This window comes from Dendrobium catenatum, unplaced genomic scaffold (assembly GCF_001605985.2).
Source record: "Dendrobium catenatum unplaced genomic scaffold, ASM160598v2 original_scaffold_31010, whole genome shotgun sequence".
Taxonomy (NCBI): Eukaryota; Viridiplantae; Streptophyta; class Magnoliopsida; order Asparagales; family Orchidaceae; genus Dendrobium; species Dendrobium catenatum.
The window spans coordinates 13,656-30,336 of record NW_021349468.1 but is presented as its reverse complement, the minus strand read 5'-3'; the positions used below and the strand labels follow the sequence as shown (position 1 = coordinate 30,336).

Here is a 16,681-nt window from a genome sequence, read left to right as displayed (position 1 = left end):
TCATGCTGCGATGCCTTCATCGAAACCTTTGGAACTTTGTCGCACACCTATTGCCTTTAAATGACTTCCTGCACGAGCTCCATTGTACGCCACTGTTCCCATGATACTTTGTATGTGCACTCCTTTACACATTGTAAGTGAAGAGACTCACTCAATGTATGAAAGATACGAGGTGAATGAGCCCGCCAACCCTTCCTCACCATCTCTATTGAAGATGATAATGTTAACTAGTTTGTCGATCTTTCCAAGGCAACAATATCTAGAGCATCTGAATTCTTGCCCTTCTCCTCCAAATACTTTAAACCCTAAAAAATAAAGAAACAAGGAAGTTCTCTTAGGAGCGAGCTCACTCACAAAGCATCAACTACAACAATAGCTTGTGATAGATCACCACTATTGTACGATGCGACTTACGGATGAAGGCATCATAACACCATCTGTCTATGATGGTGCTTGATAGCATTTGAGAAAAGCATTAGAACTTGCGATAAATACATCGAGAATGTATTTGAACAAAGCTCAAATCTGAACTCAAATCATATATGAACAAAAACTTCAATATAAGAGTAAGTAATATAAATATATAATATAGAGTAATTTAATTGAAAAGAAAGTTTTAAATATATTTTTTTTCTAGTAAAATTAATTGTATAACTTTTTTTTTTCCAATCAAGGTAAAAAATTCCAATTATAAGAGATACAAAATAAAATTTACCAATAGCATTATTGTTTTCAAAGCCATCTTGTAAGCAAAATCATCATCTTCGTCACCCCATCATTCTTCTCAGCACGGTCGGTGGCACATGCGCAGCCTTCTCTCAACGTTTGGAACCGCCGGGGCTCCCTTGTAATTACTCTACAAATCCGCGGGTTTTCTTCCAAGATATAACCGCCTTCCTTGCAGGTCTCTAGCTCCTGTTTTATTTATGTTCTTCGTGTGAGGCGTCGTGGCTTTCTTATAAATTCTATGCCGCTTCGCTGACGAACCCCTCGTCCGATGCCAATATCGAGCGAGAGAGAAACCCTAGCGCCGGATTTGCGGTCGTCGTTTCGCCGGAGACTGGTCTCCAGCGCAGCGGCAGCGGCGGCCGCAGTGGCGCCGGACGCGTCTGTGGAAATGACTCTTGTAAGCGCTGAGAACTCTATGACGGAATCCACGTGCGTGGATACGAGTTCCGATGCGGACTCGAAGTGTATGATTGGGAACAGAGAAGAGGAGAGGAAGGGCGAGACGGCGATGAGCGGCGGCGGGGAGCGTGGAGATGGGACGGGGACCGTAGAAGGGGAATTGCCGGCGAAGTTTGTGTTTCGGGCTTCGGCTCCGGCGCACAGGAGAGTTAAAGAGAGCCCGCTGAGTTCTGATGCCATATTTTCTCAGGTGGGTATTATGCACGAGTTACTTGAGCTTGTTCGATTTGTTTTGGTGTCCTTTGGTATTGAATCTGCTCGTTCGTTTTTACGTTTTTTGGTCCTGTTTCTTTAGTTGTGCGTATGAAGTAGAAGCATCAGCAACTTACCTTCCACCCAGAGTTAAATATTTTTACGGATTAATTTTAAGTTTGGTATTGTATTGATATTTGTCAGGATTTTGTCTTCTTTCTCTAGTTTTTTACTTGATTGTACAAAGGGTCGCGCTGGGTGTTGCTTCGGATCAGTATCCGCACAGGGTGTGTGTGTGCGTGTGAAGTGGAACCTTTTTAATCTAATTGAATGGTTTCTTGCCAGAGTCATGCAGGTCTATTCAACCTCTGTATAGTGGTTCTTGTTGCGGTAAACAGCAGGCTAATTATTGAGAACTTAATGAAGGTTAGCTATCTTCTTCATTCTTGATTGGAATTTGCATATTTCCATCATCTATACTTTGTCTTATCGTCTTTCTTTAGAAACACACATTTCAAGTTTGAATTTATTTGGGGAGTGTAGCATTAGCATGCATTGTTTTGGCTATCGTGACCTTTCAATGCTGTGGATTTGCAGTATGGTCTACTGATAAGAGCAGGATTTTGGTTTAGTTCCAGGTCATTGAAAGATTGGCCACTTCTTATGTGTTGGTAAATTTCATGCAGCACATAAACTGTTCATTTTAAGATTTATCTGTTATTTTTCTGTAACAAGCGCTACAAATTTTTTGTCAAGGTGCCGTTCTTTAATTGTGTTCTCTCAATTTGCAGCCTCACTCTACACTGTTTTCCTCTCGCTGCCTTTGTGGTTGAAAAGCTGGCTTGGAACGAACTTGTATCCGGACCAGTAAGTAGTTATGTGAATGACATTATATTGCATTTTTTATTTGTACAATGGAAGATCAAGATTGAGGTATTTGTTTTTTGAATTTGTATCACCTGCTAACCTTGAAATATATCATTGTAAGCACTCTGCAGCTAGTTTTTATATGCTTTTGGCAGTATCTTCTCTTATTAAAGGCTGTTTGATTTTCTCCAAAATAGATGTGAAATAGAAGCAAGGCAGTTAAAATATCTATTTGAGTGTTAGTTGATGTGAAATAGTTGCATCAACATTAAATTGCCTCATATTAGTTTTCTAAACCATTTCTTTCACAAAATTGTTGCAAATTTAGTGCAACCAAATTCCACTTTGGCACATTTGCTGCGCAAGTATTTGAATTATGTTGTGCCTATTTTATTTGGAACCACATAAAATCTAAAAGTGGTATGTTTGCTTTTTAAGCATAAAATTGGTGTGGTAGTTATTAAGTGAAGTATAATGGGCACTTTAAATTCAAATGATTTATTTCTTAAGTGTTTCGATTTAAGCAGAAAGAGAACAAGATAAAAAAGAACACAATATCAAATAAAAGTTCATTGATGTTGATCTATGATGTAAGTAAGACTTGATTTGTTTGATCACTTCTTGTGAATATTTGATCATCGACCAAGTTGATATAAAGTATATAACTTGTAATGTCTCTTGCTAAAAGCACCTACAAATTTTTTTTTGAGATCAATGCCATCATCGTTGTCCTAGATGCTATTTAATATGTAAACATTAAATTTGATTTTGTTTGAGTACTCCTATACCATAAAATTAATTACTCGTATGGTGCTTTACTAAATCAACTTAAAAGTTTATAAAAATTGGGAGTTGACTACTTTTTATAATGTATATTATGATGAATGCTAATTAACTATTACTGGAACTCTGGAAGAATGTTTTATGATTACAAAATAATTGAACCTTATCGGTATCTACCTAGCAGGATTGTAACACGTGCATGCGCACAAACACACGCAACACACGCACCTGCATGTGCACCTTCCCGCCCTCTTACCCGTCCGACCACTCTATATATGTATGTCTGTGTGTAGTTGCATGTATGCATGTATGCATTTTTGGATGTCTATATATATGAGTGTATGACTATGTATGTGTGTGGGTATTTGTTTGTTTGTGGAGGGAGAAAGCAACAAATCTTATTTTTCAAAATGGCAGCAGCCCCCAATTTCAATATCAGAATTAATTGATAGGATGACTTGGGAAAATAAGGAGCACTTCTAACACCTACTGAAAAAACAAGTAGTTTTTGGATTTAATTATATACAATTAGATTTTGGATATAATAATATACGAGTTAAAAAAAATTGGAGCTATAATGGTCTTTTGACTGATATATATTGTTAGTTTTGTGTGGATGCTTAAGAGAGTTCATAGTTTATTGAAGGATTGTTACTTATTATTGATTTGTTCATTTTGTAATGTTATAGAAACAAGTGCGAAGCAGGTTGTCCTCATATTGTTTGAAGGGTGTACCATTAGTCTAAGCAACTTAATTGATTTTTCTAGCAACCGACAACATGATTGGGGATGCATATTGATACGACAGGAGAAGATGAGCAAAGAGCCTGGTGGTCCAACCCAGCCAACCAACTAGCCTTTGGGCTGGGCGGAACTCTCAGTAGAAACAAGGGGGATTTTGGCCTCCCGTTGTGGGGCCCAACAAAGCTATAGATCATTATGAAAGGAGGAATTAAGGGGAAGTTATTTAGGGAAGTTTTAATTAGAAGTGAAAGAAAGAATTCTAATTTTGAATAGAAATTGGAGAAGGGAAATTAATTAAGGCAAAAAGGGAAGTAATTGTTGTTTTAATTCCACTTTGAATTCAAAATAGGAGAGGGAATTAATTAAGGCAGTAAAGCTGTTTGTGAGGGAATTAGGAAGAGCTTATTTAAGGCTAGTTATTTTGTTGAAGGGTTATGTGTGTTTTGTTTGTTTGCTGTAGTTTTCTTTTTGAGAACTTCCTAGCGACGTTTAGGTTGATTGGGAGAGCTGATCTACCTCTCGAATTAGATCATTTGTATCTTTCATTATTGTTGAATTATTAATAAAAAAACCAGTCTCTATATTTTGTTCCTGCACTTCTTCTTATTTATTGTGCTATTTTCACTTCCAAATCATATCACATATTTAGTTGTGTGCATAACTTTGTAGTTGTTCAACGACTAATAGAGTATGAATTTCATTTGTGGACTCGTAATTTTAATATTTGGAACCTAAGAATCAAGGCCCGTATAATGACATTTTAGGCCTCAGTCGAATGCTTGGTCAAAAGATGATTATAGAGGATGGGTAGGAAAAAAAGATAGAATAAACTTTGGCTATGCTATCTTTAGTTAATTAGTTTTTATCAATAAAAACTTTTGTAGAAGTCACATTTGTATGTAGTTTAACATTTTAATCAAGTAAAGGTCTATTAGTCAAAATAAAGCTTTCAATGGTTTTTTTAATCTATTTTATTTGACTGTATGATTAGGCTAGCCTTAGTGTCATATTTTGCAACTGTACATTTTTAATATTTGCTTAATCGTTCATGAAAGCATATTGCTAGAATGATACATTGTATGTTAGGATTTCTTGAAACAAGGTCTTTGAAAATATGACTTCTTTTGCATCTTATACTCGATTGCTTTCCTATTACTTAATTTAATTATAATTCCATTTTCTTGGATTATCTGATCATTGTTAATGCTACATGAGGTGCTTGTTTCATGCCTTTCATTTGTGGTTCTCGTTAAGTTTTGCAACTTAAGTATGCATGGCAATTTAGTTTTTTTTTTCATTGTTGGAGTGATGAGGGCATCAAGACATGGAAAGTTTATCAGAGGTTTGGCCGTCGATCTATGACCACGATTGCACCTCTTTACTTTTAAATTTTATATTTATTATGGATATATTAGTTTTGTTTATGAGGTTTTATTATGCTTTTGCACTTTTGCCCTTAAGGGTTTAGGCATGTGTAAGCCCTAGGGGCATAGTAATACTTTGTATTTTCTCATTGTATGGGCTATTTAAAGCCTCCCCCTCCTTTGAGGGTTAATGAATGATAATAAAATATATTCCTGCAACTCTTTGTTTTGAGAGCTTGAGAGCTTTGGAGAGAGCCCTTGGAAAGGGAACCAGATCACCTACCAATCTTGGAAGCGTCCAGATTCGTGGCTTTCATTGTCTTTCTTCCTTTTCGTTTCGTTTCTCCCTTTCCCTCATCCTAGCTGTCGGCCTAGGGTTTCCTAACCCCTTAACAGCCGGCCCTTCGTAGCAAATGCCCCCCCCTGTCGCCGGCCAACTCCACCCCACCAACCCACCTCCCCTTCACACCCAACCGGCCTTCCCTCTCCCACCACCAAACCTTCAAACCCACAAACCCTAGCCCTAGCCGCCAGCCACCCCCTCTCCCTCTTTGCCTCCAAAATTCAAATTCCCCCATTACTCCTTTCCTTTTCCCTGCAAACTACTTTGGGAAAGCTTTCAATCCAATCAACCAATTAAAATTTGAAATTCAAATTATTTCCTAAAATAGAGTTCTATTTTAGGAAACTTCTCCAATCAAACTCTATTTTAGGAAACTTCTCCAATCAAATCCAAATCAAATTTGAATTGGATTGGAATTAATTTCCCCTCCTTAATTTGGAGTTCCCAAAGAGGCAAGCACTAAGGACCTTCCCCCAATCCCCTCCCCTCCTCTTGAAGCCGCCGACGCCCTTTCTCTAGCCGCCCCTCCTCTCACTCCAATCCCCTTGAATTGTTTCCCAAGGAGAAACCCTAGTTCTTGGAAACTTTCAATCCCTTCTTCCTCCCACTACGAGTAACTTAGGGATTCAACTTTGAATCTCCATTCACCCCTCCTTACCTCTCCTCTTTTCCTTCAATTTGTTTGAGGGAACCCTTCTCTAGCAAAACAACTTCTCAAGGGCAGCAAAGAATCATCTCTTTGAGTTCTTCTCCTCATGAAGGGCTGATCCGGAGCGTGACCATGGCTTCATCTACAACCCCCAAGTACAAGTGGACATTCTCCAATCTTCATTCTTCGACGTCACTCTGGGGGTTGACTAAACCGTGGAGGAATACGTGGAAAGGATCATCCACACCCTAGCCGCCGCCATCGACGAATAGATTGCTTCCGTTCAGTGGAAGATTACTTCTAATCCTTGATAAGGGTAAGTCAAACCTTCTAATCCGTACCTTTATAGTCTACTTTTCGATTGTAAGAATATTTGGAATATTTGGATTCATGAAAACCATGCTAATAGTTCTTCGCTAAAGCTTAGTGTTTAGTAGAATTGTGTGAGGGATCTTTCATAGCACTGCTCTTATTGTTAAATTAGGGATTTCTTATTGAAACCTATCTTGTATGCAACGTTAAGAGTAATTGGTTGTTTTGTGGCTTTTACTTTTTGCAAGTAGCTTGGTCTAGTGTTTACCGTTCTTTGTGTTTTAATTCATTTTTTGAATCACCATCAAATTTTAATTAATTTGTTCTTAATCATTAAGCGTGCAAAATCCTTATCAAGATCATAATTTCATATATGTCCTGCATCATGGAAATATTATTTCATGTGATTTATTTAGTCTGACTTGTATTGTCTAATAGGTCAAGCATAGTCGTTCATCTCATATGTCAAATACCGATGTACTTGGTTTAAATATGATAATTTCTTCCTAATTCAGTTCAATAACTCGGAACTCCTTTTTATATTTAGCACACAATTATGGTGCTTGATTTTTCTTCTATAGAAGGCTTTCTCGTTTAATATAATCTTTGCCTAAACTTATTACGTATTCTATATCATCTATGATGCAGGTACTTCTCCTTCTGGATGTAATTCTTGTCATGTCAGAGATCTCATATCCAGTTTTTGTAATTGTTAGGTAAGGTTTCGTTGTTGCATCAGTTATTGATTTCAAATCTGGTTGGCAAGTGAAGCATTTCTGGGTTCCAATGATTACATGCCATGCTTATATATTTTTGTTCTTTAATTAATTCATAATCACACTTGAGCCTCGACTATTACATGGTATAAGCCATGTTGATCTTTGTTTTTCTACTCAAACTTTAGTTTGATATCTACAGTTTAAATATACTGTTTAATTCTTTGAAGCTTCAGTTTGCTTCATGGAAATGGCGTTGGCTTTGTTTAAATATATATTATGAAGTGGGTAGTTACATTTGCAGTCTGCTCTAACTATTTTACATTGCTTGTTTTTCAGAGATTTAAAACCTTCTGCTCTCTGTGTAGGTGAAGGACATTATCGCTAAGCCCTTGTCAGATGGTGTTCTATTACTGATTAACTTTAACTTAAAAGGCGAAAATATAATTTTATTCTTGAAATACCATCTAAAGAAAAAAAAGAAGGGTCTCAATCTTAATTGTGATTTTATATAATTGAATTAGATCAACCCTCTTAATTTTGAAAGAAAATGTCTTCTTTGAGATCATCATGCTTTTCCCTTTTGGATAATAAACCCTTCCCTTGTTTTGGAGTCTAAGGAAAGATGGGGTTGTTTAATATCACGAGTCTATTGTTCATTTAGCTTGATTGTGGCGCTTGTGGTTGACAGTCTCAAAAAGTGGACATCCAACCTGACTGTTTCTTTAGACATTTATTCACGTTCCTTAATGTCTCTTTACAGTCACGTATCAAGTATATAAGAATTCAGAGATGAAGTGTCGCTTTTGCTTGGAATTTTATATGACAAATTGTAGTAACCCATGCATATTTTATTAAAGATATACCATGATATTTTTGAAGTCTACAATCATTTGGTGCCCTTAGCTTGAGCCAAGTTCAACACTTGCAGTATACTGATACAACTAATATTCTCAGATTATGCTTTGCTGTTTCTCCTAGCGAACTTAAATAGCCTAAAATGCTTGTTATCCATCATTAGTTCTATAATACCTTAGGAATGTGTTAGACTGGTCCACTGGACCGGTCCAGCCGGTCCAGGCGGGACCGGTTCGGGGGCGAAATCGCGAAATAGGCGGAGACTCCGCCAGAACAAGCGGCCCGACCACTCATATAGAGCGTTTTAGGAAGGATTTTTGGGGGGTTTCAGAGAGAAATTTGAATGTAGGGGCTGTTTAGGGATTTCCTTTTGATTTGTATGCATTAAATAGTTGTTTTTCCTAGAGTTTGGGCATCTTGAATTTGGATGAAATTTGAGATCTCATAGAGTTAGGTTTTCTTTGGGCTCGGCGTCTAGAGATTTGGGAGAGATCGATCCTCCTCTCGAATTGAGGATCAATTGTATCTTGCTATTTTATTCATCTTCTAGTGAAATACAAGCTTTTTTTTTGAGTTTTCTCTCAGGTTTCCTTGTGGTGTTGGTGTTTTTCTGCTGTAAACAGCAGATTTATGCTGTTTTCCTGCTGTGGACAGCAGTTTTGCTGTTGAATGTTCGCCGATTTTGGTTAAGTTACTTACGAACGCAAGTGTTTCCTATCAAATTGGTATCAGAGCATCGTTTTTGGGACCTTAGGCGGCTGAAATCTGATTTTTCAGCGAGCTTTTTGCTTTCCGAAGTGAATATTTTTGAAGATGCCGATTGGGAGAAAAGATGGCCGAAAAGAAGGTTTGACATCTTGAAGGCGAAGTCGGCCAATTGAAAGTCGATTTTGGAGGACAAGATTCTTCAAACCCTTCAAAATCAAAATTCAACCTCCAACAATGAAAGGTTGGAGGGAGGTTCACGCAATGAAGGAAAGTTGAAGAAACTACTTGAGATAAACAATCCGGCACACGGAAGTAAGAGAGATGCACCGACGCCATGGCATTGGGAGGAAATCGCGAACCCTTCGGGGGAAGGAGAAATGTGGAGGTGGAGATCCTAGAGGAAGAAGAAACGACATGCCTCCTCTAGACCCCTTTCGAGGGAAGAGATTGAGCATGGGATTATACGGAAGGGGGGACTGATTTTGGTGGGAGGAGACAGAGGGATTCATTCGCCGAGGGTGCTGCAATTTGAAAGAATTCAGCGTCGAGGGGCGGATTTTGAAGGAAGAAGGGAGGAACGTCATCGTCGAGGTGCTGAATTTGAATGTATCACGTCGAGGTGATGTGTTGAAGGGAGAGAGGTGAGTATGAAGAGGGAGTTAGAGTAATATTCATCGGAGGGATGATTGGGACAATTTGGGGAACGCTATGGAGGATACCGGGGAGATGCCCAAGGTGAGGAATTGGAAAGGGATGCCGTTTTCGAGGGGAAGACGGCCATGGCTGGATCTACAAGGTGGAGCGTTACTTTTGCGGTCAATGGGTTGACAGAGGATGAGAAGCTGACGGGGCAGGATTGTGTCTGAAGGAAAGGCTTTGGCATGGTATCAGTTGCCGTGATAGAACAGGAGGGAGCCTATCAGGAACTGGAGGGAATTCAAAAACTGCATAATAGAACGTTTCCAAACCGACCGGGGAGGAGATTTCTATGAGGCAGTTCTTTGCTCTGGTGCAGGAGGGATAGTAGAAGACTACCGTGATCGTTTCAAGCACCTGGCTAGTAGGGTGGAGCGATTATCAGATAGTGTATTGGAGGGGAATTTCATAAAGGGGTTGAAGGCAGAGATCCGAGCGGCAGTTAAAGTTTGATGCCTAGTGACTTGGAGGAGGCGATGAAGTTGGCACAACTGGTAGAAAATCAGAATAACCTGGAGAAGGGAGCTAGGAGCAACAACTCAGGAGGCTCTTACAAGACTACGACCACTCTTTTAGCACAAAGGGGCCTGCATCAGTCAACAATAATGAGATCACCAGGGAGAAGCCAATAGGAGGAGGGAGTGGGGATAACTTCAAGAAGCTCACTGAGACAGAATTACAGGAGAAGAGGGCAAAAGGCTTTTTTTCAGATGTGACGAGAGGTATACGCTGGGGCACAGGTGTAAGGACGCGAACTCTTCAAGTTCTTACTGTTTGTGATGAAGAAGGAATGAAGGGTGTCGTCTTTCCACTTGCGGACAAAGGTGGATCTTTGGGAGGGAGTATTGTTAGACCGGTCCACTGAACCGGTCCAGCGGTCCAGGCGGGACCGGTTCACGGGCCAAAATCGCAAAATTAGGCGGAGATCTCCGCCTCCTGCGGAGATCGAGCGGCCCGACCAGCCCATTAGAGCATTTTAGGAAGCGTTTTTTAGCGTTTTGAGAGGGAAATTTGAATGTAGGGGCTGTTTAGGGATTTCCTTTTGATTTGTATGCATTAAATAGTTGTTTTTCCTAGAGTTTGGGCATCTTGAATTTGGCTGAAATTTGAGATCTCATAGAGTTAGGTTTTCTTTGGGCTCTAGCGGCGTCTAGAGATTTGGGAGAGATCGATCCTCCTCTCGAATTGAGGATCAATTGTATCTTGCTATTTTATTCATCTTCTAGTGAAATACAAGCTTTTTTTTGAGTTTTCTCTCAGATTTCCTTGTGGTGTTAGTGTTTTTCTGCTGTAAACAGTAGATTTATGCTGTTTTCCTGCTGTGGACAGCAGTTTTGCTGTTGAATGTTCGCCGATTTTGGTTAGGTTACTTGCGAACGCAAGTGTTTCCTATCAGAATGCCATCAAGAGGTTGTGGCCTTCAATTTCTCAATAGTGCTTTAAATTTCTTATGCATCAATTGGGACGTGTTTGAAAGCATTGGAATGACGTGTGTGGGTCTCCGAAAGGGTGCTACGAGCGAGGATCAGAATGTAATGAGTACGATCGCACTATCTCGTAGGACAAACAGTCGTAGACCTTTATGCTTTATATGAGCAGGATAATGAGAGAGCAGATGGAATCATACATACGATTAACCATGGAGGATAGTGACTTTCAGCTACACACCTGGATGTGTAATAATATATATGACCCAAAAATTACGAGATTTCCCTCATTCGATACATTAGCTCAAATAATGTTTATTTGATATGGGTATCAGTTTCTCATAGGCGCAAGCCCCTTTGTTTAATTACATCTTAAGCCTCATCCTAAGTAAGCTCTTGATTTTGGACGCCATATTATTCTCTTCAGGGGTTTGGCGCATAAGGGAATATCTAAGCTTCTCCTAATCCAAAGGAAGATAGGCTTAATTGAGCTAATCAACATATAAGGATCATATAATCACTCGACTGGTCCAAAGAGGAGAAATCTGGAGAGGAAACATCACACACCAAGCATGCATGGGAGAAAGATGGAAGCGACGTCATCAGTGTGATGCAGATGGGTGAGATTTAGAGCTTTATGAGAGTGGAGAGCTTACCCACCGATAAGACATGCAGCGGTACATCGATACCGCCTGCATTTGATCATAGATCTACAAAGGTCGTATTATACACAAGTACTAACGTCCATGACCTAACTAGCGCAAGACACCACGAGGGGACTTATAACTTAAACCCCACTAAGGATCTAACCAGCTCCGACTTGGATTTATCACCCTAGTCGGAAAGAGGTACCAGCTAAACTCCAGCTAGCGTATTAAATCCATGTAGTCCGATCTTATGTAAAAGCAATTGGGATGCATATAAAAGGAAATGGGCATTAGGCCCGACCATTAATGGTACTATGTTTTATGCAAGATGAACTATTCCTCTATGTTGCAAAAAAAAAACTATATGCTTAGACTCAAGGCTATGGATGTATAGGTATGACCAATCAGGACCCCACTAAGGATCTAACCATCTCCGACTTGGATTTATCACCCTACTCGGAAAGGGGTACCCGCTAAACTCCACATAGCGTATTAAATCTATGCAGTCCGGTCTTATGTAAAAGCAAGAGTGGTAGGAGGCATATAAAAGGAAATGGGCATTAGGCCCGACCATTAATGGTACTATGTTTTATGCAAGATGAACTATTCCTCTATGTTGTAAAAAAAATCTATATGCTTGGACTCAAGGCTATGGATGTATAGGTATGACCAATCAGGATTGACCAGTAGTCACTATAAAGTGAATAAGGTTTATAACATTAATCATCATTTTAAAAAGTAACCCACAAAAAGGTTATGCATTAAATTTTTTTTTGAAAAATTGGTTAATTTTAATTCCTATGTTTATTTTCATCTTGTTTAAATAAATTTTAATTTTGTAGAAAATTTAACATCCTAAAGAGGCTAACGCAAGGGCTTCGTCCGAGCCAACCTCAAGCAAAACAAAGTAAGAAACTTAGAAAAAAACATGCAATTCTAATGCGTAATCAAAGTAAACAAATTAATCTTCACATCATAAATAATAAATAAAGGCCATGAATGCAACTGAACTCTGTAATACTCCCCAGAAAAATAAAAAAAAGGTAGTTGAACTCTACCATATATTTACAAGTCAGCCTAAATCTATACATAAATGGATTGGTGTGTGGGTCCTTGATCAGTCTTCACAATTTGGCCTCTTGCTTGCTGAAAATCCCTCACACTTATAAAACTTTCCTGACTAAAAATTATATTTTAAAAAATATAAAATTACATAAGCACCCTATAAAAAATATTGTCAACACAATTATAGTTAAAATCACATAATAAACATCCAAAATTAGTCGTTAGGATCACATTTCTAAGGGTAGCATTCCTCGTAGTAACTGTTAATGAGCACATTTATAATAATTATGACAATTTTTTTTTATTTACCCTTTAGGAATGTGGTCACCTACAGAACATATTTTTATAAATCATTCTAACCACTTAAGGACAAGTGCCCACTCATCAATCATAAAACAAAAAAAGGGCAATCATAAAACGGTCCAAACCAGAAAAGACATTATCAGAAGTTCAAAATGAAAAAGAAAGAAATTGTAAAATGTTATCCTAGCTACGCCCTACCTTAGAATGCCTATGAAAAAGTGCCATATCTAGCACCTAAGTGTGTATGCAAAAATCAATATACTTAACTAACCCAAATTAGGTAAGAGGTTCAAGTTCCAAAGTCAAATTCTTATTGTTTAATTTATTATCTCTCAAAATTTTCTTTAAATGCTTAGTCATTTAAGATGAATTAATTAACACTTAGTTTTAGGATTAAATTTAAATTATTACGTTGTTAAGAACCCAAAGGTATGGGCCATAAACTATACTAAGGTTATAAAGAATTGAGGGACAAATGACCCATCCTTAATCCTACACCTAATCAAGGATGAAAATGTTATAAGGCGGCAAGGGTCGGTTAATCCTTCCTCGAGGTAATGCTGAAAGGTGACATATTAAGTGGATCTATCATCCACAATAAATAAAAATCTAGGATTCTTATGTTTAGGGTAGATTTATTTTAAAAATTGACATGAGAATAGAAAGACTCACTATCTATAGATATGTATAGGTTCTACCTGACTTAAGGTTTAATATTTGGGTGGTTAGGAAATTGGTTTAGGCTCCTATGGGTGGTTTAAAATTTTTAAAGGGGGACAATTTATATAGATCTTTATACTTTTCTTCTTAACTTGTGAGATACGTGGTGTTGTCGCAGTGAGCTCGAGGAACCAGGCCTCCTTAGGACACTTAGCCCTGTAACTCAAGGTAGTCCAACCTATATACCTTTCATGTACAAAGATAAACATAAATCCGACATATGAGAGGCACTAAGGTATAGTTTAAAGTTCATTTGCTCCTCCAATTATAAAGTACTATAATAAGCTCAAATAATAAATCAGACACACTAATCATTAAGGGAACATACAACATAAAGCTAAAATACGAGATAACCTAGCATGTTAGAGCTCAATTTTTATTTTAATTTTCATATTCTTGATTATTTAATGGACAATATCATTTAAGGCTCAACAAATCATTAAAGAAAATAATTTTTAGAGTTATTTAAATGTTTTAAAATCCCAAAGAAAACTGACATAACAATGCCCAGTTTGTGTGAAAAAAAAATGATACACATGATACAAGTAGGTGGCTTACACTACATACCTAAAATGACCCTAAGGGTCTCTAGATTTCATAAGGGGTGGGTGGGTGGTGCTTTGGTTGTTGAAAGTTATCTTTCTTAAGCTAATTGATTTCTCTAATCCCTTTTGTTCTCTAAGTTGAGTCTTAGTTTATAAAAGTAAGAGTTGTTTCTCTTGTCGGATTTCTCTTTGTGCTTTGCTCCATATTGTTTGCATCAATGTGTTACCGTGTTTTCTATTTGGTATACATTGAGAGGCCTCTACATGACTATCAAGTTATACTTGGCCATGGCGTGCCCACTCAAGAGGTCCCATACAAACGATCCACTGACCAATGCATATGCAGGACATATTATACCTTGTAAGCAATAGATAGAGCTAACATATGGTGAGAGTAGGCACCATTTAGAAAGAAATGTAATTAGATAAAAATTAATCTAAAACAATTAAAATCTACAACTTTAAAATTCATCTTAAATATATGAAAGAATACATAAAAGAAAAGAGTATGTGTAAGCAAAAGAAATAAATAAGCAAGTGCAAATAGCCATCGAGACAGAGACATGCATAGTGCAATTTTGAGTTAAATATGAATGCGACGATCATATGTCTTTGACTTGAACCTATGCATGCTTGTAATAAAAATACGCACAAGATACACATAAAATATGCACAAAATACGCACAAGATACACACAAAATACGCACAAAATACGCACAAAAGACGCACAAAATATGCTCAAAATACGCACAAAATATTCACACGCATGAAATACTCGCAAGATACTCACAAAATACTCACACGCACGAAATACTCACAAGATATGCACAAAATAGGCACAAAATAATCACACGCACGAAATACTCACAAGACACAAAATTCCCACAAAATACGCAGTCAATCCAGACGGTTCTCGCTGTCCTGACTCCGCACGTAATGATTTCTCGTAAGTACCAAGGTATTTTGAATGGGGCATAATAGCAAATAGAGAAATACATGTACATATGGAAGGAGAAGACAGGATTAGGTGAAGGAAGACGGGTTGCTAATGAAAACTTGCGATCGACGGATGAACATCTTCAAAATAGTGGCAAGGTCCACGGCCAAACTCACAACGGCAGATGGAGGGCTATTTTAGAGGAACTGTGAGAGACGGAAGGAGATAGTAAGTCGAGAGCGTCGAATCAACTCAATGCCAAAGTTGTCTGCTTGAGCGATGTCTAAAACCCGTGAGAACTAAAGTGACCACTTGCTGCTATCTTCTACAGCAACAAAAATAAGATTTTTTGCGTGCGATCTCTGCTATTGACATCGAGACCAGAGAAAAAAAAAGGTGCGGTAATGATTAAAATGAGAGTGATCTCAGCCGTTGATTTCAAGAGGCTAAATGGAAGCTAATTTGAGCCTGAACCAGACTTCAATTGAGTCGATTTGAGTTCAATTATTTATTTATTTTTTGATTAAATTTTTTTGACGAAATTGGGCCCAAATCGTCGCAAATTTGAGCCAAATTAAGCTCGGCGAGGCTCCATCAAGTCTCTCGAGGATGATCGAGGGAAAATCATGATAGAAATGAGGTCAACAATGTGTACTGTGTTGTTTGTGTTTGGCGGCATTGTGTAGAAACAAGCTAAATTTGTTGCTCGGTTACATAGGGAGAACACTTGGTTACCATTCTTTATCTTCATTTTGTTTGTTTCAGTAGTCTAGATATATGGCGTGTTATTGTTTAGATTATCTTCTGATTAGAATGACATTCAATTCCTTTTAAATTTACTGTTTACTCTCTCAATTATCAATTCAAAGGTTTAGGTTGTATGTATCATTTTTTTTTCATGTGAAATTTTGTATGTGCTTATTCATCTTTTAGCTTTACCAGCTTAAACATAATTCTTTTTTTGTGGCAGGTGTGATTCAGCTGTTTTATCTGGTCTTGCTTTAATGCTCTTTGCAAGCATTATTTGGTTAAAGCTTATTTCATATATGCACACAAATTATGATTTAAGGACTTTGCGCCACCATATTGCTAAGGTGCAAATACGCTTAATCTTCAGCTGCCAGCTTGTTAGTTCACTTGCTTAATTTCAGACATGTTTCACTGCAAAATATTTAATTTCTGAACCCAAATGCCTGCTGATCATGTGCTGTTACATGGTGTATTTTTTGGGATTTATTTGATTGGACATACATGAAGGAATTGCCAAACAGAGAGAAGGCACTAATGATGAAAATTTTAATTTTCATCATTAGTGCCTTGTCATATATATATATATATAGCTAAGAAAACATAAAATAAGGAAACTATTGAACCAGAATATTACAGCATTCCATGAATTTATATTGGCAGTAGTATGTATTAATTACATGAAAAAGTATGTAGCAACTTGAGAGAGATTATTATTCAACACTACTATTTTGATGACTAAAATTATGTTTGGGTGATGATGAGTTGGCTAATATGCTTTCATAAGATAATGGCTTTATCAAAGCTGTCTTTCTTTAATACCTTTGCAAGATGGTGGTTTCACGAGATTGACACGAAAACACGATTTTG

The 16,681-nt window shown here is 37.7% G+C and overlaps 1 protein-coding gene across 1 annotated transcript; it reads left to right on the top strand.

Annotated features, from left to right (window-relative positions):
* Window positions 1–745: 745 nt before the first annotated feature.
* LOC110097309 (diacylglycerol O-acyltransferase 1) lies at window positions 746–16,224 on the top strand. The gene is made up of 6 exons (XM_020823600.2): window positions 746–1,378; window positions 1,726–1,806; window positions 1,978–2,051; window positions 2,172–2,247; window positions 7,091–7,158; window positions 16,035–16,224. Exons 1-6 carry the CDS (start codon window positions 998–1,000, stop codon window positions 16,207–16,209), a joined length of 855 nt encoding a protein of 284 aa, XP_020679259.2. The 5' UTR covers window positions 746–997; the 3' UTR covers window positions 16,210–16,224.
* The last annotated feature ends 457 nt before the right edge of the window (window positions 16,225–16,681 follow it).